This window comes from Aspergillus candidus (assembly GCF_002847045.1).
Source record: "Aspergillus candidus strain CBS 102.13 unplaced genomic scaffold BDW47scaffold_36, whole genome shotgun sequence".
In the NCBI taxonomy this organism is placed as follows: domain Eukaryota; kingdom Fungi; phylum Ascomycota; class Eurotiomycetes; order Eurotiales; family Aspergillaceae; genus Aspergillus; species Aspergillus candidus.
The window spans coordinates 100,140-124,633 of NW_020194041.1; the positions used below are offsets into that span (position 1 = coordinate 100,140).

At 52.6% G+C, this 24,494-nt stretch overlaps 8 protein-coding genes across 8 annotated transcripts; 4 read left to right on the plus strand and 4 right to left on the minus strand.

Moving 5' to 3' along the window:
* The first annotated feature begins 215 nt into the window (after positions 1–215).
* On the plus strand, positions 216–3,570 carry BDW47DRAFT_51232 (non-specific serine/threonine protein kinase). The gene is made up of 4 exons (XM_024819201.1): positions 216–401; positions 571–599; positions 676–793; positions 850–3,570. Exons 1-4 carry the CDS (start codon positions 348–350, stop codon positions 3,301–3,303), a joined length of 2,655 nt encoding a protein of 884 aa, XP_024670352.1. The 5' UTR covers positions 216–347; the 3' UTR covers positions 3,304–3,570.
* Positions 3,571–3,952: 382 nt separating this feature from the next.
* On the minus strand, positions 3,953–5,942 carry BDW47DRAFT_132810 (putative l-fucose permease; the record flags this gene model as incomplete). Its single annotated transcript, XM_024817662.1, has 7 exons — positions 3,953–3,980; positions 4,213–4,540; positions 4,618–4,848; positions 4,973–5,317; positions 5,374–5,591; positions 5,658–5,758; positions 5,808–5,942. The coding sequence occupies 7 exons, from the start codon at positions 5,940–5,942 to the stop codon at positions 3,953–3,955; spliced, it is 1,386 nt and encodes a 461-aa protein (XP_024670353.1).
* Positions 5,943–7,110: 1,168 nt separating this feature from the next.
* Positions 7,111–11,145, minus strand: BDW47DRAFT_108829 (calcium-transporting ATPase). The gene is made up of 5 exons (XM_024813325.1): positions 10,476–11,145; positions 10,254–10,411; positions 7,867–10,182; positions 7,465–7,787; positions 7,111–7,408 (listed from the first exon to the last, which is right to left on the minus strand). The coding sequence occupies exons 1-5, from the start codon at positions 10,594–10,596 to the stop codon at positions 7,303–7,305; spliced, it is 3,024 nt and encodes a 1,007-aa protein (XP_024670354.1). The 5' UTR covers positions 10,597–11,145; the 3' UTR covers positions 7,111–7,302.
* A 1,181-nt stretch (positions 11,146–12,326) lies between these two features.
* BDW47DRAFT_51265 (14-3-3 adaptor artA-like protein) lies at positions 12,327–14,412 on the plus strand. Its single transcript, XM_024819202.1, has 8 exons — positions 12,327–12,672; positions 12,901–12,908; positions 13,015–13,061; positions 13,125–13,144; positions 13,204–13,215; positions 13,306–13,580; positions 13,649–13,736; positions 13,786–14,412. The coding sequence occupies exons 1-8, from the start codon at positions 12,661–12,663 to the stop codon at positions 14,143–14,145; spliced, it is 822 nt and encodes a 273-aa protein (XP_024670355.1). The 5' UTR covers positions 12,327–12,660; the 3' UTR covers positions 14,146–14,412.
* Positions 14,413–15,090: 678 nt separating this feature from the next.
* Positions 15,091–16,165, minus strand: BDW47DRAFT_127311 (eukaryotic translation initiation factor 3 subunit J; the record flags this gene model as incomplete). Its single annotated transcript, XM_024816692.1, has 3 exons — positions 15,091–15,810; positions 15,980–16,053; positions 16,147–16,165. The coding sequence occupies 3 exons, from the start codon at positions 16,163–16,165 to the stop codon at positions 15,091–15,093; spliced, it is 813 nt and encodes a 270-aa protein (XP_024670356.1).
* Positions 16,166–16,564: 399 nt separating this feature from the next.
* On the minus strand, positions 16,565–18,275 carry aspf22 (enolase acuN; the record flags this gene model as incomplete). The annotated part of the gene is made up of 4 exons (XM_024817663.1): positions 16,565–17,570; positions 17,625–17,964; positions 18,037–18,093; positions 18,152–18,275. The coding sequence occupies 4 exons, from the start codon at positions 18,273–18,275 to the stop codon at positions 16,781–16,783; spliced, it is 1,311 nt and encodes a 436-aa protein (XP_024670357.1). The 3' UTR covers positions 16,565–16,780.
* Positions 18,276–19,556: 1,281 nt separating this feature from the next.
* On the plus strand, positions 19,557–21,356 carry rpt4 (proteasome regulatory particle base subunit RPT4). The gene is made up of 5 exons (XM_024813326.1): positions 19,557–19,642; positions 19,707–20,107; positions 20,185–20,571; positions 20,627–21,083; positions 21,137–21,356. Exons 2-5 carry the CDS (start codon positions 19,891–19,893, stop codon positions 21,255–21,257), a joined length of 1,182 nt encoding a protein of 393 aa, XP_024670358.1. The 5' UTR covers positions 19,557–19,642; positions 19,707–19,890; the 3' UTR covers positions 21,258–21,356.
* A 742-nt stretch (positions 21,357–22,098) lies between these two features.
* BDW47DRAFT_127314 (glycoside hydrolase family 47 protein) lies at positions 22,099–24,402 on the plus strand (the record flags this gene model as incomplete). Its single annotated transcript, XM_024816693.1, has 3 exons — positions 22,099–22,591; positions 22,665–23,309; positions 23,372–24,402. The coding sequence occupies 3 exons, from the start codon at positions 22,099–22,101 to the stop codon at positions 24,400–24,402; spliced, it is 2,169 nt and encodes a 722-aa protein (XP_024670359.1).
* Between the last annotated feature and the right edge of the window lie 92 nt (positions 24,403–24,494).

Sequence of the window (24,494 nt, forward strand, 5' to 3'; positions counted from 1 at the left end):
GGATTTCCGGCCACTAACTGATCGACTATGCTCGACAGGTCCTGTTTTACTTGACTGTCCCTTCTTTATTTTTCTGTTTTGAAATATTGATTTTCATAACACCTTCTACCGCTTACCACGTCTGTCAGATCATCCCGCGGAACTCCTTGATTCCCCCCGACTACATTCCTCGTCTCCCGTCTTTCCCCCCACCCTCCTCGAGACCTACATACAGACTCTCTAGCTTTGCTTGTTTCAGTGGATGCACCTCCCACGAAAGCAACTTTTGCCCAGTAACCTGTGATCGCAACTCGAATCGCGCATAGCTTGACGACACCCTTCGAAGAACGCGGGGACCATCTTGACACATGCCGCCTCCCAGGACGCGAACGGAGGTCCATGCCCAAAAGCAAAAGGAAAAGGTTCGCATTCATCTTCTATTCCGATAGCCCGGTAGCCACAGTGCTATATTGTTCTTGATAAGTCCAATTGCGCCCACGAGTTTCAATTTGAGGCGGCGCTGGCAAATCCCCGTTGACAATCGGTTCACCCTTATCGTCGCGGACCCTTGCTAATCAGATGCTCGCGCAGCTTGCCCAATCCTACCATGAATTACTAGAGTACATATCCCCTCGATTTCCAATCCTCTTCTTGAACTGGACCATCCGTCTAACACCGTCTTCTTCGTTTCACCAGGGAATTCTCGTCCAAAGACCTCCGAACCGTCGGGAACTATACACTGGGGAGGCTGATCGGAAAGGGCTCTTTTGGCAAGGTGTACCTCGCCTCCCACAAACTTACCAATGGATCAAAGGTACGGGGATCTTAGCATTTGATTACGGATGGGTCGGTCTAATCCTCCCCTGCCAGGTCGTCCTCAAGTCTTCGAGTAGGGAAGACACGAACCTCCCCCGCGAAATCCACCACCACCGTCAATTCCTTCATCCGCATATCGCTCGCCTGTACGAAGTTATCGTGACGGAGAAGCTGGTCTGGCTGGTGCTCGAATACTGCCCGGGGGATGAACTGTACAACTACCTTCTTCGCCATGGTCCACTGTCGGTCGATAAAGTCAAAAGGATCTTCACCCAGCTCGTCGGGGCCGTCGCCTATGTCCACAGCAAGTCCTGCGTCCACCGAGATCTCAAGTTAGAGAATATCCTACTCGACAAGAATGAAAACGTCAAGCTGTGCGACTTTGGATTCACGCGAGAGTATGAAGGCAAAGCTAGCTATCTGCAGACATTCTGCGGGACGATCTGCTACAGTGCCCCGGAAATGTTGAAGGGGGAGAAATACGCCGGAGAAAAAGTGGATGTGTGGAGTTTGGGCATCATTCTTTACGCCCTGCTCGCGGGCGAGTTGCCGTTTGACGAAGATGACGATCAAGTCACCAAGGCTCGAATCCTCAGCGAAGAACCCGCGTACAACGACAACTTCCCAGATGACGCCAAAGCGCTCATTGGCTTGCTGTTGTCGAAGCGCCCCCTCATTCGGCCTAGTCTTGAAGACATCCTGGCGCACCCATTTCTAGCGGAAAACGCCTCTGAACAGCTTGCGATCTTGAAGATTCCCCGCCTGCCACCCTTCTCGATGCCCCTGGAAAAGACCACCTTGCAGCGCATGAAAAGTGCGGGGGTCAATATCGATGAAGTGGTCTCCAGTGTCCTTTCCCAACGATGTGACCCGCTCGCAGGGTGGTGGGCACTGTTGATCGAAAAGGAGCAGCGAAAGGAGCAGAAACGAGAGCGGAAGCGAAGGGAGCGGGACGCCGAAGCGAAGAACCTTCGTCGATTGAGTGCTGCGAGCAGTCGACTGGAGAGAATCTCCGCAGCCCTCGTGGAGGTGGACGAAGAAGGCCATACCTCGTCGGATGCCCCTGTCCAGGATCGAGGGCGACGGGACCGTCGAAGTTTGCCCTCACAGCTTGCAGTGCCGGAGCTTCCCATGCTCCCTGAACCAACATCATCACAGACCCCCGATGCCACCGATCCGCCCCCGCCTGTAGAAAAGGACTCGGCCCGCTCGGCAAGTTCTAGCAGGCGTCGCCCGGTGCCACCCCCGAAAGATAGAAGGCGTTCTCGACCGAGCACATTGCATGTCAGTGCCTCGCAGCCCGAATTGTCACAGCGCGATGGGATCTCCCGGCGCCGTACCAACCGCCGTCAATACCCGATCATCAGTCAGCTAGCATCCCTCAAACACTGGTTCGTGGAATCTGCGAAGCGGGCGAAGTCTCCTCACAACAACAAAGCCGCTAGTGCCCCCGGGACGCACCGAAAATATCTCGCGGAGAAGTTCAGTCCTGCCAAAGCACAGGAAAACAATCCGAAAAAGGCCATGCCTGCCTCGAGCACCTCACACCCAGGGGAGCTGGCCACACCGACTCAGATCAAGCGTGCATCCAATGCTAGCAGCCTAGCCCCGAGTAGTGTTTCCTATCCTAACCATCGTCACTCATTCCCGCGCCAACCGCGACCTCTGAGCACCAGTCACAGGAGTCATCGAAACTCATTATCTCCTTCCCCGATTACGCCGAGGGGATCTTACCGACTGTCCTCGGCTGGCCTGCGAGGTCGCAAGTCGACCTCCTCGTCCGTTTCCTCAATCCGGAGCATTCATCACACGCACACCCACTCGAAAGCATCCTCCGTGTCATCCAACAGCATCGGCTCCGCATCCACGCCGACGGCCCGATCGTCAAGGTCTCCCCATCCATCGCTCAAGGTCTTGCCTACCACTCCTAGTGCCTCCTCCCGTTTCCCAAACAACATCCGGTTGGTCCGCGGTACGAACAGTGCGCCGCGTGATGTTGAAGATTCCGGTAGCAGGATGAACAACTTTTTCAACGAAGCCGCGCCGGGTCCGTTCCTTTACTCTCCTTCTACGAGTCTTGTATTCGCTCGTCGCAAGCGTTCTGCGTTCAAGGGTCCCATGTCCCACGCCGCTAATCCCATGGTATCTGGCGGCGTGGCAGAATCCGAATTTCCCAACGGCGCGGCCGGTATGGAAGAGTCCTCCGCCGCAGCTGCTGCGCGGCCCAGGGCACGGAAGAGCCAAATCATTGAAGAGGAGGAAGACGCGGAAGACGACGAAGATATCGAAGAAGTGGACACCTTCACCGGTACGGAAGAGGAGCCCGGCTCACCGATTGATACCAAGTCCGAAGGCTACAGAACTGCAGATGACCCAGCAGAGACCGGCGACAGACGAACGCTGGCTCCCGCGATTGATCTCGAACCGACCACGCCGTGTCCACCTCGATCATCTTCTTTGAGACAGTCACAATCCGAGGTGAAGATGCAGTCGAGCCCACAATATTGAAGACAAGAGCGCGCCTGTCATTCCCTCGTGATTGGCATTTGAACAGGTTGAAGAGAATAGATAGATGACTTGTTCAGATACGTCGGTTGGCATTTTTGATAATGTTTTTGTGTATATTCTATACCCCCTTTGCGGCTGTGGCGCTGGTTTGCATGGTATCCTTTGGTTTGTGAAACAAGCCAGTTTGATATGAGAGCGAGTAATCGCCATGTTTCTTTTCTTCCCCATTTTTCTTCTTTTTTGCTTATTTATCGACATATGCTTGTCTTTTCTATACTAGCAATGTCCATCTCACCCCGTCCATCCTTAACTATCTTTCCTTTCTAAGTATAATTTTCATCACCAACTTTGCTTCCCTCCTTCACATTCCTTAAATTTCCTTCCATGCCATTCATTCTTTCAGCCGCTCTTATCATCTTATTTTATCTTGCTTGCTTCCCTCTATTATACTCGATACTTACTTGGAGATATCCCCTGACATAACATGTCTTTCATATGTTGAATAATTTCTGACAAGTGTGTTTTCTGGATTGGTTATCCTAATGATCTGAGGATTCTTTTACACATCGCGCTATATATAGATAGATTTTTCTTACGATTGTTCTGCTTACCGTCTGTGCATCTAGCGAAGATATAGTCATCTAATCCGTTATATTATCGTTGTATCGTGAAGGCATCTAGTCATGGTATATCTAGTCATAGCATATCCCGTCTCGTGGCATACATATCTAAGATCAGAATGGAACCAACCCACCAAAAGCAATCCGACAGAGTGAATTCAGAAAACAAAAAATCAAAGCCAACAATAAGAAAGCCAGCACACATGATCACCCAATCTTCCCACCTCCATCCACCCCAATAACAACCCCCACCCCCCTCTCCACATCCTTCCTCTCCCCATCCCCATACCCACCACCACCAAGCCCATCCCCAACCAACCCAACCTCACTAGCCCCCACCTTATCAACCGTATCCCGATAAGCCGGCACAAAATTCACAGCCACAGCATAAGTCCACGCAACAACCATAAACATGGTCGGCACGATCATGGCAAGCGCCATGTCGTTGCGCATGTCAGCCACATGGGCCAGGATGGGCGGGACAACCGCGCCGCCGCTGACGCCGCCGACGATGAAGCCCGAGCCGCGCTTGTAGTGTCTTCCCAGCCCGCGGATGCCCAGCGCGACGATCGTGGGGAAGCAGACGGATTCGAAGAAGAGGGTTAGGAAGAGCATTGCTTTATATTATACTCATTAGATTGTGTCTCTGGAGAAGAGAGGGATGGGAGGTGGGGTGGGGGGGAGCGGGACATACCAACGCCAGATTGATGGCTCTGTGTAGTGGAAGCAGCTATGAACGCCACCGTGCAAGAGAGGTAGACGAGGAAAACCCAGCGGCCTTTGAAGAATTTCATGAAGAAGGCGCCGATGAAGCGGCCGATGGTGAAGGCTCCTTGGGCGCCGGCTAGGTATTTGGAGCCTGTTGAGTCGGAGGTGCCGGGCCAGGTTTCTGTGACGTAGTTGATGAAGTAGCCTGCTATGGCGACTGCGCGAGATTTTAGATTGGTTTGAGGATGAGGATTTGTTGGGGAAAGAATTCTGGGGATGCGGGGACGGGGATGTGGATGGGGATGGGGACGAAAGGAAGAAAGGAAGAGAGGAAGACATACCCTGAGCACCTGTATATGTGAACTGCGCCAACGTCGCATGAAACAGTTTGAATTGTTTCCAAAACGGCTGCTCCTGGTCCCCGACGTGTGTCTCCGCAACTTGAAATGCCATATCTTCGTCTGTCACTTCAGGGATGTTCGACATGAAGAACACTCCCGCCAAGATGAAGACAAAGACGCCGATAGCCAGGTAAACCCACTGCACACTCTTCAGGGCATTGACGTCGTCCTCGGTGTCAGTGAAGAAGACGAACGATGCCAGAACGGGGGCAACGCAGGTGCCGATGCCGTTGAACGCCTGGGCGATGTTGATTCGGATTTCGGCGTACTTGGGGGGACCGCAGACTGTGCCTCTCTCAGCCGGGGGTTCATTGTGAATCTGATATGCGATTGCAGCCTACCTGCTAGATAAGGATTGGCGGCTGTCTCCAGCGAGCCCAGTCCCGAGCCGATAACGAAAGTCGCCGCACAGAAGCCGCCAAATGATCGGTTCAAGCCCGCGGGCCACATGCAGAGGGCCCCGATTCCGTATAGAGTCAGTCCGAAGATGAAGACGCTTTTATATCCATAGTGGCGGAGCATGTAGTTTGCGTAGCCCATCGATGCAAGAGGATAGGCGCTAGGGTCCATCAGTGAGTTATTCCGCGATCATAGTTGGTGGGTTCTGTGTTTGTGGAGCGCGCACCCAAAGTACGCTCCCTGAAGACCTGCTGAACGGGTTCGATCGATGTGTAGGGTGCTTTGGAAGTGCTTGTTGAGAGTATCCAGCAAACCGTAGGCAAAGCCCTATAGATGACTCAGTATTGTCAATGTCAAGAGACATCGTCCGACTTACCCATAGAAAGAACAAAATAGTGACAAGGCATAACGGCCAGATACTCTGACGCAGAGTCAGAGTTGCCGCGGACGTTGTCCTACTATTGTCGACCTTGAACCCGGAGCGGGTCTTCACGAATGTCAAGAAGCCCATTCTCGAGGGAAGGTAGAAGGTGGAGGGATACAGATAGATAGAATTCAAGGCTCCAAAAGCTACTACATATCAAGAAAATAGAATAAAAATAAATATCAGAGAAGTAGGCCGCCTCAGCTCCTTATGTACTAAGTGAGGACAGCGATAGCGCGTTGAAAACCCGCCTGCATTTATTTCCCCCCCGCGGCCTATTATTCGCGGATCCCAGGTCCAAGCCGCACACGATGGCACCATCTCCTCATTTCGTATGCACGATGAGGGGGGAGGGAAGGGAAGGAAAGGATATGCATCCTCGGCAAGTCAATGCTAATTCATCCCTTGGGGCGTGTCCTAGGGCCGTCTGACCCCGGACTTTTCTCTCCGCAAAATCATCCAATCTGGGGATAAGATCGTCAAGAATCTCCACCACTGAGACTGCACGAGGATGATGACCACGGTGTGAGTATGTGTACCACAAGAGCTTTGGATTGAATCCATCCCGTGTCTATCGACCCAAACGGCCTAGCGGTGTGACATTCCTTGTGATGCCCGAGTAGATGGTGGTGGCTGGAACCTTGCGTTTCTGCCAGCAGGTGCTGCCGCTGCTCCGTCGCTTCGCATTCTTTCTCGAAGGTGCTGACCGGCCTTCCCCGCATGGGGTTGATATTTTGGAAGACTAGTGGAAGCTTCGGCCCGGTGATTGGTGTCGTAGTATGGTTGCAAAATACGGCAGTAGTAACGCTACCTAATGGCTAAGGTAGCGTTGCTAGTCGTCTCATTCGAGTTAAATGCTGCTCTCATGCTGCGCTATAATTTTCTCAGGCCTTCGATTGGGCTGGAGAATCACACGGTGGATCAGGAGTAGGCATCATGGGCCAATAGATTTTGGAACCAGCTATCTGGGGTAAGGGAGGAGACGCGATGCAAGATCGTCGAGAGGTAGGGGTGGAGATGGTGAAATGACCAGGTCGGATTTCGGGTTGATTGAGAGCGAGAGGCCTCTGGTCACGAGAGACGGCCAACGTGACCTGGGCTATCATTTGCCTCGTAGCAGTGGAATGTATAAATTATGACGATAATTCTTTTATTAGCCTGATACATTTTTTACCACTATCACTATCATTTGGTGACGACATTGCTTAGGATATGGCTGGATTTACAGGCCTATGTCTATACTAATTGGCTAGAATTCATCCTTCTATGAATCTCTACATGCGAGAGATATCTTGTATAATGCTATCATACGTACACACATGCCAACAGGTATCGAAGCAAGAAAAGAAAGTCAAAAAAAGAAAAAGAAAAAGAAAACAAAAAACCAACGTCAAGGTCTACCATGACACACCCGTTGATATTGCATCATCATATCATCACCCAGAATCTATGCCTTCTTGGGCTTCCCAGGAGTTCCGTTCTGGAACTCAACCGCGTGGGCGGGGATATTGTACAGGCGACGCTCTGCAAACTTGAGGACCTCGTCGATAATACTGTCAACTTGTTAGCAATATGACCTGGCAAAGTATAGTAGGCAGGGATGACATACATAACAGGCGCACTGATTGCCACGACAGCCTGCCACTCCGTCCAGTTCAGAGGCACAATAGAGAAGAGCCCTTGGAGGAATGGAACGTAGAGGATAGCAAAGTGCAAGGCCATGGACAAGATGATAGCGTATACCAGCTTCATGTTCTTCCACAGAGGGAAGGTCATCAGGGACTCGCTCGACGAAAGGGCGTTCATTGCGTTGAACATCTCAATCACGACCAGAATGGACAGAGACATGGTGGACGCGGATTTGGACATGTCGTTCGCGAACATTTCACAGCCGATCTCGGGGAATTGCGTCGAGCACTTGTGGAAGTGAGACTGCGCAGAGTTAGCAAGGTGCATGATACATCAAGTAGGTATCTAGGTCGATAGATATCTAGGGAATTGGTCGACTTACCAGGTGCCAGAGAGTAATCTGAGGGCCCTCGGGGTTGTAGACAAACCACCAAATGTAACCAAAGACAGTAGCGACACCAACGTACGTGCCAATGACCATGTATCGGAACAGAAGCCAGCCACCAACGAGCGGCTCGTCACGCTTGCGAGGAGCACGTCTCATCACATCATGATCAGCAGGGTTGAACGACAGAGCGGTGGCAGGGAGTCCATCAGTGACCAGGTTAACCCAGAGGAGCTGCACGGGAATCAAAGCCTCGGGCATACCCAGGGCGGCGGTCAAGAAGATCGACACGACCTCGCCAATATTGGACGAGATGAGATACCGAATGAACTGCTGAGTGTTGCTGTAAATCGATCGCCCTTCTTCCACGGCCACGGTGATGGTCGCAAAGTTATCATCAGCCAGAACCATGTCGGCAGCCAGCTTCGCCACGTCAGTACCGGTACCCATCGCCACGCCAATGTCGGACTTCTTCAAAGCCGGCGCATCATTGACACCGTCTCCGGTCATGGCGACCACGTGGCCCAGCGACTGCAGGATCTCGACCAATTTGAGCTTGTGGGTAGGCTCGGTCCGCGAGAACAAGCTGGCCGTCTTGACAGCCTCGATCTTCTCACTGTGCGACAGATCGTCAAACTCTCTACCGGTGTAACTCTTGCCCTTAAGATCCTCATCGATCCCGAAAACTCCAATTTGACGACAGATGGACTCGGCCGTGTTCCGGCTGTCACCGGTAATAACGATGACCCGGACGCCCGCTGCCTGGCACTTCTTGATTGAACCGGCCACCTCGACCCTAGGGGGGTCCAGCATACCAACAAGACCGACGAAGGTCATGTTCTGTTCCAGCTGAGCATATTCTTCGGGAGTCGTGGCACTGTGCAGAAGAGGGCTGGCCCCCACGTCGTCAACGCGCGCCAGAGCCATGACACGGAGGCCACGGTTTCCGTATTCCACGGACTCGGAGGAAAGCAAGTCAAGGTATTGTTTTGTGAGAGGAACACGGGTACCACCAGCGCCCAGGAGGACGTGAGAGCAGCGCTCCAGGATCGACTCGGGGGCGCCCTTGACGAGGATCTTTTGCTCCTTTCCGGAGCCGACCAGAACGGACATGCTCTTCCGGTCGCGGGAGAACTCATACGTGGTGTGCAGCGGCAAGCGGGACTCGTAGTACGCGCTCGACGCATGGAGCTTCTGGGAGGTGGGTAGGCGGGCAAGATCAGCATTGGTGGCGGCATTGTCGGTTCCAATCTTTTCGACCAGGACTCGTAGAGCGCCTTCGGTGGGTTCACCGATACAAGAGAAAACACCGCTCTTTCCATCGTGGGCGAGAGTGGCACTGTTACAGAGCGCCATGACTTCGGTCATCTGGCGGACGGTCGACGACGAGGCCGCGACATTGGACAAGGCCTTACCAGCGCGGGAGATTTTACCCTCTGGCGCGAAAGTGGTACCTTCAACATCAAGCTCTTCCACATCGCTACCGGACTCGTTCAGGTAGACAACCTTTTCGACGCTCATCTGATTGGTAGTCAGGGTGCCCGTCTTGTCGGAACAAATCACACTGCAGCTGCCCAGGGTCTCCACGGAAGGCAGGGACCGGACGACGGCGTTCTTTTGGGCCATCTTCCGGGTTCCCAGAGCCAGGCACGTGGTGATCACGACGGCCAGACCTTCCGGGATGGCGGCCACACCGAGGGAAACGGCAATCTTGAGATAGTAGATGGCGCCTTTGGTCCAGCCGCCATGCGAAGGGTCGTTGAAGTGTTCGATGTTGATCAGCCACACCAGGATACAGATGACCGTGATCACCTTCGCCAGCATGTCACCAAAGTCATTGAGCTTCTGCTTCAAGGGGGTTGGCTCCGAGATCTGAGAGGTGATGCTCTCGTGGATATCACCGATGGCCGTGGACCCACCGGTCAAGACCACAAGAGCCGTTGCATGTCCGTTGACAACCGTGGTACCGGAGAAGAGCATGTTGATCTGATCCTGCTTCACGGCCTGCTTATCGGAGACGGCGCGAGTGTCCTTGGGGACACTCTCACTCTCGCCCGTCAAGATGGCTTGATCGACGCGGAAGCTGTTGCTATGGATGGACAACAAGCGGCAATCGGCGGGGATGCGGTCACCCACCGCGACATGGACGACATCACCCGGCACGAGATCCTCCGCTTTCACGCGCTGGACCGTTCCGTCCCGAACCACGGTGGCTTCATTTGCGGAATACTCCTGGAGAGCGGCAATTGCCTTTTCTGCGCTACTCTCCTGGGTCACACCGACGACGGCATTGAGGATCAAAATGGTCAAAATCTATAATCGCGCAAATCCAGTCAGCAACACACCGCAATACACCGAGCTCCGCCCGTTCCAAGGTCACATACCACAGCAGGGTCAACGAAAGCGGTCCAGTCATCACCTTCCTCGAATAGGGCCAGCGCAAATGACACGGCAGCCGAGCCGAGCAGAATCAGGACGAGTTGGTCTTTGAATTGTTCGAGGATGAGCTCCCACATAGGGGTGGGGGGGTCTTCGGCAAGGGCTAAAGGGAGAAGGAAACGTTAGCGCAAACCGCTATTGAGGTCTGAGATGGGGCTATCACGAACCATTTGGGCCATAGGTCTTTTTAGACGAAGCAACCTGGGCTTGCGACAGTCCGGAGTGCTCCGCAACGCCAAAATGACCCAGTGCCTTGTCCGGGGAGGCAAGATAAGCTTGCTCCATCATAGAACGACGGAGTAAACAAGCAGTCAATCAAGACAAGAGGGAATGGGGTGACGGTTGTGGCGAAAAAAGAGCGAAATTTACGCCGATCGAGACATTAATGCCAGGTGGCTAGACAAGTTTAATTAGAGGATAGGTAACTTGATTGAGTCGCCCTGTCGGGGAAAGGACGTCAACGGGGACAAAAGGGCGGAAGGGCTGGTATAAATATAGTAGTATCCGAGTGAGCGAGCGAGACAGACCGCCGGGAAAAGAGGGTGCGCCGAAAGGAACGGAAAAGAAGGGAAAGGAAAAGGGAAGAGGGGAAAGGGAGATCGGTCAGCGACACCGTAGTATGCACAATCTCGAATATGACCTGCGAGTTTTGGCTTCAAATCAACGACTGAACAAGATGGACGAGAGCGAAGACAAAGCAGGGAAACCAGGAATCTGACCAAGCCAATCTTCTGCGAGACACTTCTCAACGTGTTCTTTTGCGATGCCTGGGGCCGGTCGATGGTCGGCCCCGTCACGGCGTGAAAACTGCCGAACAGAACACTTGCAGGGCTGAACGGTAATTTTACCCACCTGGAGAACGACCCCACAGTATTGTTGATAACAATTTAGATCTTTTATTATAGTTATAATTGGTGATTGTATAGGTGATTGTGTATCTAAATCAGATATCACTTCTACAAAGCATGGTATGCTATTAAGGTGATTGCTTGAAACATCCCCGTTGCTTCCATCCCTGCCTGGAGTATCAGGCGGGAGTTTCGGGTTCGGGGCTGTTTGTCGAGGGTATTGTAAAATAGATACATCTTATGTATTAGCATGTTACGCCGAGTTCAAGTCTCCACCAGAAGGCGATGATGCTGTCTGCCTCCAAGATCGAGGCGAAGAAATCCGTTCCACCGATCGGCCTAGAATATGGAGAATGGAGTGGCCTAGCAATGGTTTTTACCACCTCAAGGTCGAGTCCAGCCCCATATAGTCCGCAGGAAAGCGACTCAAGGGATTGCCACTTAGGTATAACGTAAATGTGAATCGAAAACTTTGTCGTGGCGAATCCATAATACTACGGTCTGATCAACACCGTTCGCTACTTTGATGGTTTCAGTGCTGTTCTGTCCACATGGTTTCATGGAGCGCTCCATCGGCGGTTTTAGTGCAAGCCATTTGCAGTTTGGTAGGTAGCTACTAGGGAGCTTCAGTTGTCATTTATACTCTTTCTCTTTCCCTTGTAATACACACACACACACACATATATATATATATGATATATATGTCCACTGAAATTGTCAAGCAAATGGCTACTTGCGTGTAGATAGACAAGGCTGGTGCGACAGTACAATCGGTCAACGGTGGTGAGAATGGCTGGCGCCTACATTGTCCACTCACAATGTCAGTTAGGGGGCATCAAAGAAACAATCAGAAACCACTTGTATGCGGTGGGGCCGACTAGTTATCCACACGAATCACCATGATGACAACAGGCGCGGTGATAGGTGAGATCGATGCGACCTGGAGAATATCGGTCACAACTGGCCCAACTGGCGGAGAAGCATAGAAGGCAAAAGAACGATCGTAGGTGACGGTCTGCCTTGGTGCCTCAAATGTCAGACAGCCTCATTCATACCTGAGGCACACTCCGTTCAACCCGTGCAACCCGATCAGCTCTAGAAAGGACAGGGGAGAGAAAGAGAGAACTAATGAAATAAATAAATCGATAGAGACATCTAAAGAGAGTCTTTCGCTAAGCTAGAGTTTCAAGCAGCCTATAGTAGTGAGGAGCGTATCTCCAGTGATTTCTCCCATCTAGAAGTACCTTTACCTCACCTGCCTATCCACTCTTCCCACCCTCTCTCTCTCTCTCTCTGTGTCTCCCCCCACCGCCCGCCCTCTCTCCTTCTCTCTCCCTCTCTCATCTCTCCCTCTTCCAACTTCCCCTCAATACATTCTATCAACGTCAAATTATCTCCTCTTCTGTTTCATCACCACTCTCTCCTCTACTCCATCTCTCTCTTCCTCTAGTCCTTCTTTTCTCCTCCTTTCTCCATCCGCCTTTCTACCCCTCCATCTTTCACCATGACTTCTGAGGTATGTTGTTCCAGCCTAACCCCTCTCGGCTTGTCGTCCATGATGTTGTTTATCATACCGTCTCCATCCACACCACTCTCCAAATTCATGTTGTCATGATGACCCCGTCTGTTCGGCAACTGCTTTTCGCTTCTTTCCCTGTCATCCTTCGCTTTTACCTCTTCTATCATCCTGGTGCTTAATTGATTTATTTGGGTCTGAATACTAACTATTTGTCTATATGGATAGCGCGATAGGTAAGGATCTCGACGGTCTCGATCGACACTTGGAAAAAAAAAAAAAGAAGAAGAAAAGAAGAAACAAGTGAAGAATAGCGACACTAATGCCTTTCCCCCTGTTTAGCAAGACGTTCCTCGCACGTCTGTGTGAGCAGGCTGAGCGTTATGATGGTGAGCTCTACATGTATCATGGTAATTCGGGTGTCTTGTCATGCTGATCCCTGGCGTCTACAGAGATGGTCCTCTACATGAAGGTGAGCAGCTACCACGATCCTCCCACTCCCTCGAGATTAGATCGCTAACTGTTTCATAGGAAGTTGCCAACGTATGCTGTCGCCTCCCTGTTCCGATTCCCTCGTCCCGTGCGCATCCTCGCATCGTTTCTCTGCGTTACTAACCCCCGTCGCTTGGTCAGATCGGAGGCGAGCTTACCGTCGATGAGCGTAACCTTCTCTCCGTCGCCTACAAGAATGTCGTCGGCACCCGCCGTGCTTCCTGGCGTATCATCTCCTCCATCGAGCAGAAGGAGGAGTCCAAGGGCTCGGAGCAGCACGTCACCATCATCCGCGACTACCGTCAAAAGATTGAGAACGAGCTGGAGCGGGTCTGCCAGGATGTCCTTGATGTGTTGGACGAGTCTCTGATCCCCAAGGCCGAGACTGGCGAGTCCAAGGTGTTCTACTACAAGATGTAAGCGCGTCTGGTGGCCTAACCCGTGCGTCGATCCCTCTGGTGGTTAATAACATTTTGATGAACAGGAAGGGTGACTACCACCGCTACCTCGCCGAGTTTGCGTCCGGCAACAAGCGCAAGGTTGCTGCCACTGCCGCCCACGAGGCCTACAAGGTTCGTCTGTCGCCATCAACTCTCAAATATCCTTACTAATGAGATGCAGAACGCTACCGACGTCGCCCAGACCGACCTCACCCCCACCCACCCCATCCGTCTGGGTCTCGCCCTGAACTTCTCCGTCTTCTACTACGAGATCCTGAACTCCCCCGACCGTGCGTGCCACCTGGCCAAGCAGGCGTTTGATGACGCGATCGCGGAGCTGGACTCCCTGTCGGAGGAGAGCTACCGCGACAGCACCCTGATCATGCAGCTGCTGCGTGACAACCTCACCCTGTGGACGTCTTCGGACGGCAACGAGGGCGAGGGCTCCGCCTCCAAGGAGGACAAGCCCGAGGAGGAGTCCGCGGCCGCCCCCGAGGACAAGGGCGAGGAGACCAAGCCCGCCCCCGCGGCTGAGTCGTAAGAGACTTGAGGGATGGGCGTTTTCCTTAGTGTTGTATCAAAAACCGCGTTCTTGCTCGGCGTGCCTGATTTGGACGTTCGATTTCTCCAGGAAGTACATGTGAAGGTCTGTTTCTAGCTTTCTAGCTGCGTTGACGGGTTTGGTCTGGTTCATGACTTCCACTTGCTCGGGATTCGTGTGGACGGCTAGCGGAGTTTGAAGTTTGGAGAGCGCCGGGAAAGGGGCTGAGTGGAATCTATCTCTCTTTTACTGTCTCTATTCCCACCCCAGCAAGATACATTGTGTTATTTCAGCTATTTCTTACCATTCGCTCCCAAATCACCCTAGCCCGAGACCTCGGTAGACTACGACCAGACACGAAACAACAAAGCTGTCATAGTATCCCCTCCATTGAACCGCAAGTCATATTGAATCCAAAGATACCTCATCAAGTCACGTGAACACATCGATGACGAGCAAACCCAAGTGCGACCTTGGCTCATATCACTTGACCAACCAGTAGAATATCCAACAACTAGGTATATCAATAGATATATGCCAGGTCTGAGGATGCAAGGTGAGTACTTCCAACAAGACAAACAAATACCACTTATCTATGTAGGTATCTACTAACCTACGACAGATTCAATTCAACTCAACGAGTTCGTCCAACATCAAAGTTCAGCGCTTTTTATCAACAATGGTCTACCACCTGACAAAGTGTATGATCTGGCTGGGGGGGAAGGAATAAATGGACAGGTGTGTACATGTGTGGGAAGGGCAGATGGAAAGGCATTGATCAACCCTCGTGGTCCGGCCAGTTGGACTGACCAACAGGGTGATGTTATCTAAAGGGCAGCGATGAGTAAAACCAAGTAAATCAGAAAGAAAGAAACAAACAAACAGAAAAGAGGGGGGCAAAACGAGAAGAAGAAGAAGAAACTAAATTAATTAGCCAGAAAAAAATCACATGAAATCATCATCCCCCAGCCCACCATCATCATCCCCATAGTTAGCAGTATCCATATGCGAGTCCCGGTTCGCATTCAACGTAACCTTCGTCTTGGCCGCCTTACTCTTCTTGTTTCCCTTATCAGCAGCCCTCTCCTCCCTCATCTTCTCATTGCTCATAGTCGACAGCGCACTCGAGATCTTCTTCACCTCCGTACTCGGCAGTTCCTTCACAAGCTGCTTCGTGAACTCCAGCGCCCAGATCGCATACTGCGGCTTCTTCGCCTGCGCCGCAAACAGCGGGATCAAAGTCTGGGTGACCTTCGCAAACTGATCCTTCGTCGTCGGCTTAAACAGCGGCATCGCCGACAGATCCACCGAGTTGGTCGGATCCGCCGCATCAGCAACAACCACAGCCTTGGGCGAGCCGCGACCACGCATCCGGTTCATGTCGATATCGCCGAACAGGTCCTGCGCGTGCTTGAGGTCCGCGTCCTGCTCCGTGGCGCGCAGCCGGGCGCGGCGCTCCGTCTCGTCCTCGTCGTAGCTCTCGTCCGAGTCCGAGGCGTCGGCGGCGCGCTGGCGCCGCTCCAGCTTGTGCTCTTCTATGCGCTGGGCTTTGCTCTTCTTCTTGGCGGCGGCTTCGGCGTCGGCCTTGGCCTTGGCTTCGGAGGCCTTTTTGGCCTTTTCGCGCTCGACTTCGGAGTCTTCGGCTGCGTCCCAGGAGTCGAGGACCTATTTAATATAAATGATTATCGTCAGTCAAGCATGCTAGCTAGATGGGAGATAGGCGGGGGAGGAGAGTGGTGTGATTATATTCGAGGGGCATATGGGGATGCCACGAAAGAAGCCACAGGTGCCAAAAAGGTAAAAGGAAGAAAAAAAAAAAAAAAATTGCACATACCTCGTCCTCCTCCTCATCGTCGAACCTCCGTCTTCCGACCACAGGCGGGGGAGAGGTACTCTCCTCCTCTTCGTCTATACCAAGTCATCTCATTAGCACTTGTTATAAGAAAAAGACGAGGCGGTCATGGGTTCAAAGGACAAAAATCCAGGGAAAGAAAAACTTACCCCACTTCGAAGGCGGCATAGTTGTTGAAGTTGTTTGCAAAAACTGGTAGGTAGTCGCTGATATCGTAGCGTCTTGCGGGTCAATAGGCCCAAATGTTATACACAGACAGGGAGTTATCCCAGGAGTTTGCAGTTGGCAGTGAGAGAAGGTCTATCAATGAACAGTCAACTGCGTCGCCATGGATCGGATTCCGTTGGTGGGGCTGTTTGTGAGGTCACGTGACGCTATAGGTGCCGTTGGTGCCCGAACCCAGGGTCCTCTGCCCTCTACCCTCTGCCCTCCAGGACTAGTAGAGGGTGTTACTCGCGACTATCATCGATCGTATTGCTGGTTATATCAACGTCTTACGTGTTCACATCACACAGCAGGGTACGAGTGAGGGACTACGGAATTTTTTTTATTTTATTTTTTATTTTTATTTTTTTTGAAATTGATTAATTCACTTTTCATTATGTAGCCACTGAAAATCTTATCATTCATCATAAATCTCAGTCAGTTATCGTCGCTGATACAGAGGCAACCAGCGTAACTGTTTGAGAGTAATCCTGGTCGAACCAGGCCTCCGGCTCCCATCATACGCGGGGTATCAAGCATGATTTAGGAGACCGTGCGGACGTTTTCTCGTCCGAGCATTTAGAGGTTCACGGCATTGCGGAAGTTGGTGCCGGCGTAGATGGCGTTCTCGCCGAGCTCCTCCTCGATGCGGAGGATCTGGTTCAGCTTGGCCAGACGCTCGGAGCGGGCGGGGGCACCGGTCTTGATCTGGCCGGAGCGGAGACCGACGGCGATGTCGGCGATGGTGACATCCTCAGTCTCACCGGAGCGGTGGGACACCATGACGCCCCACTTGTCAGCGTAGGAGTCCTTGGCGGCCTGGATGGACTCGGTCAGGGAGCCGATCTGGTTGACCTTGAGGAGGAGGGCGTTGCAAGACTTGAGCTCGATGGCCTTCTTGATGCGGAGAGGGTTGGTGACCGTCAGGTCGTCACCGACGATCTGGAAGTCGGAGGTCTTGTAGAAGTAGCTCCAGGCCTCCCAGTCGTCCTCAGCGAAGGGGTCCTCGATGGAGACGATGGGGTACTTGCTGGCCAGCGACTTGTACAGGTCGGCCAGCTGCTCGTAGGTGAGCCACTTGGAGGGGTCGCTCTCGGGGTTCTTGAAGTCCAGGTCGTACTTGCCCTCCTTGTAGAACTCGGACGAGGCGACGTCCAGAGCAATGTGGATCTTGCCGGTGTAGCCGGCCTGCTCGATGGACTCGGTGATCAGGTCGAGGGCCTCCTCGGGGGTCTGGATATCGGGAGCAACACCACCCTCATCACCAACGTTGCCGGCGGACTGGCCGTACTTCTTCTTGGCGAGAGCCTTCAGCTTCTGGTAGACCTCGGCACCCTGGCGCAGACCCTCGGAGAAAGAGGGAGCAGCACTATGAATCCGTCAGTACAGCTTCTAGGGCTGTCGATTGTCCGGGGTCACTTACTCGGGAACGATCATGAATTCCTGGAAAGCCAGACGGCCACCGGCGTGGGAACCACCGTTCAGGACGTTCTGGAAGGGGACGGGGAGGACATAGGGCTTCTTGGTTCCGGCGAGGTCGGAGATGTGAGCGTAGAGGGGAACACCCTTCTCGGCAGCACCAGCCTTGGCAATGGCCAAGCTGACACCCAGGATGGCGTTGGCACCGAGGTTGGCCTTGTTGGGGGTGCCATCAAGCTTGTTGAGGAACTCATCAACCTTGGACTGGTCCTTCACATCGATGTTCTCCTTGATGAGGGCAGGGCCAATGGTCTCGTTAACGTTCTTGACGGCCTTGAGAACACCTGTTCATGCCATTGGTCAGTCATGCGTATTCACATGCGTGCTTCTCAAGCAGATATGACAGAAGTACGTACCCTTGCCACCCCAGCGGGTCTTGTCACCATCACGGAGCTCGATGGCCTCGTGCTGGCCTATAACGGAGTCAGCTTCGTTGGTCGAAAGAATAAGGACAATCCAGGATATACGGACCGGTGGAAGCTCCGGAGGGAACGATAGCACGGTGCAGACCGGTCTCGGTGACAAGGTCAACCTCGACGGTGGGGTTGCCACGGGAGTCGTAGACGGAGCGGGCGTGGATCTTGGTGATAGGCATTTTGGTAGCTGACACACGAATCAGTTTGGTAAGTTTGGATAAGAGACTGAGAAACGGAAAAAAAGACAATGGCGGTAAAGTTAGAAGCAGGGAGAAACAGCGAAATAAATAAGAGCTCAGGATTGTTTGTTGGGGACAGGCTAGCAGCGGGGGGATTGTTCACCGATGACCCAAAAGATTGGTCGGTGATTGGATGACAAGAAGAGGGGAGAGGTGGGATTGATTGGATCGTACTTGTTGTTATGATCGACCGACAGGGACAAATAGTGCAATGGATAGAAGATGGCAAGAGTATGAGGCAGAAGAACCCACTGATCCAGTAGACAGGTTGAGTTTGAGGATTGGGAGAGTAGGAAGAATGAGTGAGGTGGGGGGGGATGACGGCAGAACAATTGACGGGACAGCAAGTAAGTAGCAACAGCTAGCTGTAGCTCTGTAGTGGCAGTAGTGGTAGTAGTGGTAGGGAAGAGTGGTAGGGTAAGGTGGGATGGCGGGGTCAACCGGCGTAAGGTAGAAAGAAACACTACCAGATCGGGTCAGACTTACAGTAACTTAAGAGTCGGAATGGTAGATTAGGTTAAGGAAGAAAAGAGTAAAAATAATAAAATCAAAGAAGAGGAAATGGCTGGTTCTTGTATGAGGTCAATTGATTTCCCCCGGCTGTCCCTCCGATTCTTTCCAACGTGATGGTGGGGCAGGATGTCGTCCTGAGTCTCCCGCTGGCCGAGGCCACTGGTTGCTGTGACGCCGTCCAGCGAAATCTTCCGTATTCCCTCGGGGTAAGGCGGAGACTCTCTGGTCGGTGATGATAATGTTGGATAAAATCCCTCGTCTACTGTCGACTAGAGTGGACTTGGAAGTCTGTACGAGATCCCTATGTCTATGTCTATGTCTTCCGTGGTTACTAGGTATACTAATGGTATTATTTGTCCCTTCCAGCTACTATCCTCTAGTTAGTACTGGCGACCTAGTAGTAAGAGTGCAAGCATAAGTAGACTACAACCACTCAACACCGACCTAGATACACCTACAATTAAAGTAGCTCAGATCAAGGTGTACTAAATGGTCAAAGGAATGGAATCATCACTATAGAACCAATGGAATTGCTGCTCAGTTGCGAGAATTGAGTTAATCTAGCAATAGTATTTATGCCGTAATATCTTCGGCTCCATTGGATTATCCCCAACACCCCAGAGAAGGAGAAGGTCGGAATACATCGTCATCGTCTCGAAACTTCCATCCCCTCCATGGAAAGTTGTGATTGCGTAATGAGGCTGGCCTTGACACCTTGCTGCCTGACGGTCTCGGAGAAACAATAACACGAGGTGATCACCTGCTGGCTGTAAGGCATAAACATCAGGCAGCAAGTAAGTCACATGATATGAGGTGATGTACTATGGTCATGTGATCTGACTGCCTGGGGCCCGTTAGCTTCCCTGGACAGCTCGCCGAGCTGGCCGCAAGTCAATCCAGATATACTCTCCACATCATCGCATCCTTGAATCAACTCCGACCCATCTACAACGCGGCGATCAAACCCTCTTTTCTGATTGAAAGATTTGATCGATCTGCCCATCCAACTCGATACATCCCTCGGTTCGCCGTCCCATCCACGATGAACGGCGCCAGTGATCCAGAGCGTGACCAGGCGCTCGATGATTACAAGAGGAGTCTGATGGACTTGAGAGAATGGGAGGCAAAGCTCAAGTCGCTCCGCATGGGCATCAAGGATTTGCAAAGAGAATTTGATATCTCTGAAGAAAACATCAAGGCCCTGCAAAGTGTTGGCCAGATCATCGGCGAGGTGTTGAAGCAGTTGGACGAAGAGAGATGTATGGCTTCTGTGTTTTGCTATGTTTCATTCCTGGTTGAATGCCATACTCCTTGGATGAGAAGCTAACTTCAACAGTCATCGTCAAGGCATCATCCGGACCTCGATACGTTGTTGGCTGCCGCTCCAAGGTCGACAAGGCGAAGATGAAGCAGGGAACCCGTGTTGCCCTCGATATGACGACTCTGACGATCATGCGCATGCTTCCCCGTGAAGTCGACCCGCTGGTGTATAATATGTCTCTGGAGGATCCTGGGCAGGTCAGCTTTGCAGGAATTGGTGGTCTGAACGAGCAGATCCGAGAGTTGCGAGAAGTGATCGAGTTGCCGCTGAAGAACCCGGAGCTTTTCCATCGGGTCGGTATCAAACCGCCCAAGGGTGTGTTGCTTTACGGACCTCCCGGTACCGGAAAGACATTGCTGGCACGAGCGGTAGCAAGCTCCATCGAAACCAACTTCTTGAAGGGTAGGCGATACACCGGACATCAAGACAGAGGGACCTCCTTGCTGACCAACTACAGTGGTTTCGTCCGCGATTGTCGACAAGTACATTGGCGAGTCCGCCCGGTTAATAAGAGAGATGTTCGGCTACGCCAAGGAGCACGAGCCCTGCATTATCTTCATGGATGAAATCGACGCCATCGGTGGGAGACGTTTCTCGGAAGGAACCTCTGCTGATCGAGAGATCCAGCGTACACTGATGGAGCTTCTCAACCAACTGGACGGCTTCGACTACCTGGGCAAGACGAAGATTATCATGGCTACGAATCGGCCTGACACACTGGACCCGGCCCTGCTGCGTGCCGGACGTCTGGACCGCAAGATTGAGATCCCTCTGCCTAATGAGGTCGGTCGTCTTGAGATCTTGAAGATCCATACCAGCACAGTCGTATTAGACGGGGAGATCGACTTTGAGAGCGTGGTCAAGATGAGTGACGGCCTCAACGGAGCTGATCTCCGTAACGTTGTTACTGAGGCGTAAGTCCCTCTTTTGTTCTTCATTTGATTGAGAAGTGTCTGACAGAATATAGTGGCCTCTTTGCGATCAAGGATTACCGAGATTCTATCAACCAGGACGACTTCAACCGGGCGGTGCGCAAGGTGGCGGAGTCGAAGAAGTTGGAAGGCAAACTCGAATACCAGAAGCTTTAGATGAGTGCGATGTTGTTGGTGGATAATCATTGAGATTTAGCAATTTCAACCTCTGCTTTGAGGCGACCTTAAGAATGATTCAAGTCAACTATACGTAGATAATGGCTACTAACTAGGTTTTCGAATGTCCATGGTAGACCAAGAGCCTGTTGCACCAGCTCCCTTCTTACTTTATAAATTTTCACTATGATAATATATCACCCAGATCCCACCTACCATCCTCCATATTAATATAACCATGATAGCCTAATCATCATGTCCTTGTCCCTGGAACAGGGAATGGATGAATGGATTGTTCGAACGCCAAGGAGCGGGTCCGCCAACTCTTCGGGGGATCTACAGCCGTGGCCAAAACACTCCAAGGTGGCCACACCTCCAACAGAGTGCATAGATTCTATTTATTCCCATGGCAATGGCCACCGCTACGCCTACACAGGGTGGGATTTATTGATTTCTTGGATACTGACTGATCACACGTGGAAATTCACGATAGTGGATTGTGCTTGTGTTGGATAACAGAGACGACCTTGCGCATTGTTGGATGCTGGTAAGTTTGCCATTCACCAGGTTCCTCCGTGATGAGGGGAGACGGCTCCGCTGTGGACTAGAGTACATCGCTGACGTCCGATCGCTTTTCTATAGAACTGCGCGACTTGAAAATTTCGAGCGATTGTCAGCAGCCAATGCCGGGAGAGCAATCGCCATCGCCCCCTCGCGAACAGTTGCGCCACGGACCACGACTTTTCGCTCCCTAATATTTGCGACACTTCGTTAGCGAAAAGCACACTTGAGCCTCAACATTCAGACGCCGGAACCCCAGACCGACAACCGGCAAGAAAAAATGTCCTTCCAACCGCCACAGCGCAACCCATCACTCTCCCCGCACCGACCCCTCGAAAGCAACTACTGGCGCGCGAGTCGCAGCCCAGGACCCGGACCAAACAGACTACCGGGATATGGGTTATCCCAATCACCAGGGTTAACCAGCAACGTGGGTGGGTTTTTCTCGGGTGAGCGCACGCTCCCGATGTACAAGGACAAGCCTTATTTCGCGCCGCGGCGCACGGGTCCGAGGCTGAGGCGGAGGAGGATCCTGTACGCTGGGGTGTGTCTGGTTTTCGTCGTGTTTCTTTGGTGTTATTTTGTGGGGTATGGGGTGGATGTATCTAGGTCGAAAGTGGCGACTAGTGATCCCGGAGCGGACTTGTGGAAATGGATTGAGAGTTTGGATGCTGAGTCGGGGTCGGAGAAGGATGTCGATTGGGATGCGAGGAGGGAGAAGGTTAGGGAGGTGCTCATGGTTAGCTGGGATGGCTACGAGAATCATGCGTGGGGTATGTGTCGCCCCTCTACCCCAGGTCACTGGAGGCAATTCCGGCTCTACGAGTACTGATCTTATTTGCACAGGACGAGACGAATACTACCCCGTATCCAAAACAGGCCGAGACATGATCCACGGCGGCATGGGCTGGACGATCGTCGACGCGCTCGACACGCTCATGATCATGAATCTCACCTCGCGCGTTCAACACGCACGGAGCTGGATCCACAACTCCCTGCAATACGACCAGGATCACGACGTGAGCATGTTCGAGACCACGATCCGCATGCTGGGCGGGCTTCTCTCCGCACACTACCTCTCCACCACGTATCCGGATCTCGCTCCGATCACAGACGACGACGCGGGAGCTGCAGGCGAGGACCTGTACATCGAGAAGGCGACCGACCTGGCGGATCGACTGATGGGTGCGTTTGAGAGCGCGTCGGGGGTGCCCTATGCGAGCGTCAACCTCCATGACTCGAAGGCAATCCCGTCGCACGCCGATAATGGCGCGTCGTCTACGGCTGAGGCGACAAGTTTGCAGCTGGAGTTCAAGTATCTGGCGAAGCTGACCGGCGAGGCGGAATTCTGGCGCGCTGCTGAAAAGGTGATGCAAGTGGTGGATGCGCAGAAGGCTGAAGATGGCCTGCTCCCTATATTCCTCTACCCTGAGACTGGAGATTTCAAGGGTGAACAGATTCGTCTGGGGAGTCGTGGCGACTCCTACTACGGTATGTCTTGAATTCCTCTTTCTTCCCCCATACACTCCGAGTGCTAACATGTATGCAATTAGAATACCTCATCAAGCAATACCTCCAAACAGGCGAAGACATCTACAAAGAGATGTGGGATGAGTCCCTCCTCGGCATCCGCAAAAACCTGATCACATACTCCAAAGACGCCCACCTAACAGTCCTAGCGGAGCTGCCCTCCGGTGTCAGCGGACCCCTCTACCCCAAGATGGACCACCTAGCTTGCTTCCTCCCCGGATCCATCGCCCTCGGCGCAACAGGCGGGCAGCCCCTCTCCGAAGCCAAAAAGTCCCCCACCTGGACCCAGCGCCAAGACGAAGAGATCCTTCTCTCCAAGGAACTCATGAAAACATGCTGGGCGACATACCTCGCCACGAAGAGCGGACTCGCCCCGGAGATCACCTACTTCAAGCTCGACGAGCCGCCCATCATGGAAAAAGACATGTATCCAGACTCCACCCTGACAACAGGAAACCGCAAATCCACCGGAAAGGACCTGCCCCTAAAGTCCAAACCCCTCCAGCCCCAGCACAGCGGGGAAGACCCAGCGTGGAAATCCGACCTCAACATCCACCAACAAGACCGCCACAACCTCCAACGGCCCGAGACCGTCGAATCCCTCTTCTACATGTACCGCATCACCGGAGATGACACCTATCGCCAATGGGGATGGGAAATGTTCAAGTCCTTCGTGCGGCACACAGCCGTCGTCGAAGACGACACCGACTCTCCCCCATCCGACTCTTCCACCACTGGAGGCAAGACAAAGAACCCTCGCGTGGTCGGCTTCACATCCCTCAACAACGCCGACACGATCCCGACCTCCAAGCGCGACAACATGGAAAGCTTCTGGATGGCGGAGACGCTCAAGTACATGTATCTGCTGTTCTCGGAGAGGGATTTCCTCCCGCTGGAGGAGAATATCTTTAACACGGAGGCGCATCCGATGCCGAGATTTGTGCCGGGTGGGGAGTTGAAGACGGGGTGGGAGAGGGCGAGGAAGGTGGTGGGGGTGAAGCAGACGGGTGGGGGAGAAGATAGTGCTGGGGGGGATCGTGCTGGGGGGAATTGATATGATATGATATGATTAGGTAGGTATATATGTTGGTTTTTATTTCATTTTATTTCATTGATTATATTGGTTTGGTTTTTGTAATGTTCTTC

Bases quoted from the DNA above. Each gene is read 5' to 3' on its own strand.
- BDW47DRAFT_51232 (XM_024819201.1), top strand. From the start codon at position 348: ATGCCGCCTCCCAGGACGCGAACGGAGGTCCATGCCCAAAAGCAAAAG. The intron at 600-675 runs GTACATATCCCC...TCGTTTCACCAG, and splicing joins TCCTACCATGAATTACTAGA to GGAATTCTCGTCCAAAGACC. The intron at 794-849 runs GTACGGGGATCT...CTCCCCTGCCAG, and splicing joins AACTTACCAATGGATCAAAG to GTCGTCCTCAAGTCTTCGAG.
- BDW47DRAFT_108829 (XM_024813325.1), bottom strand. From the start codon at position 10,596: ATGATGGAGCAAGCTTATCTTGCCTCCCCGGACAAGGCACTGGGTCAT. The intron at 10,183-10,253 runs GTATGTGACCTT...GCGCGATTATAG, and splicing joins CTTTCGTTGACCCTGCTGTG to ATTTTGACCATTTTGATCCT. The intron at 7,788-7,866 runs GTAAGTCGACCA...AACTCTGCGCAG, and splicing joins AGATTACTCTCTGGCACCTG to TCTCACTTCCACAAGTGCTC.
- BDW47DRAFT_51265 (XM_024819202.1), top strand. The intron at 13,062-13,124 runs GTGAGCTCTACA...TGGCGTCTACAG, and splicing joins GCAGGCTGAGCGTTATGATG to AGATGGTCCTCTACATGAAG. The intron at 13,581-13,648 runs GTAAGCGCGTCT...TTTGATGAACAG, and splicing joins AAGGTGTTCTACTACAAGAT to GAAGGGTGACTACCACCGCT.
- rpt4 (XM_024813326.1), top strand. From the start codon at position 19,891: ATGAACGGCGCCAGTGATCCAGAGCGTGACCAGGCGCTCGATGATTAC. The intron at 20,108-20,184 runs GTATGGCTTCTG...TAACTTCAACAG, and splicing joins GCAGTTGGACGAAGAGAGAT to TCATCGTCAAGGCATCATCC. The intron at 20,572-20,626 runs GTAGGCGATACA...GACCAACTACAG, and splicing joins CGAAACCAACTTCTTGAAGG to TGGTTTCGTCCGCGATTGTC.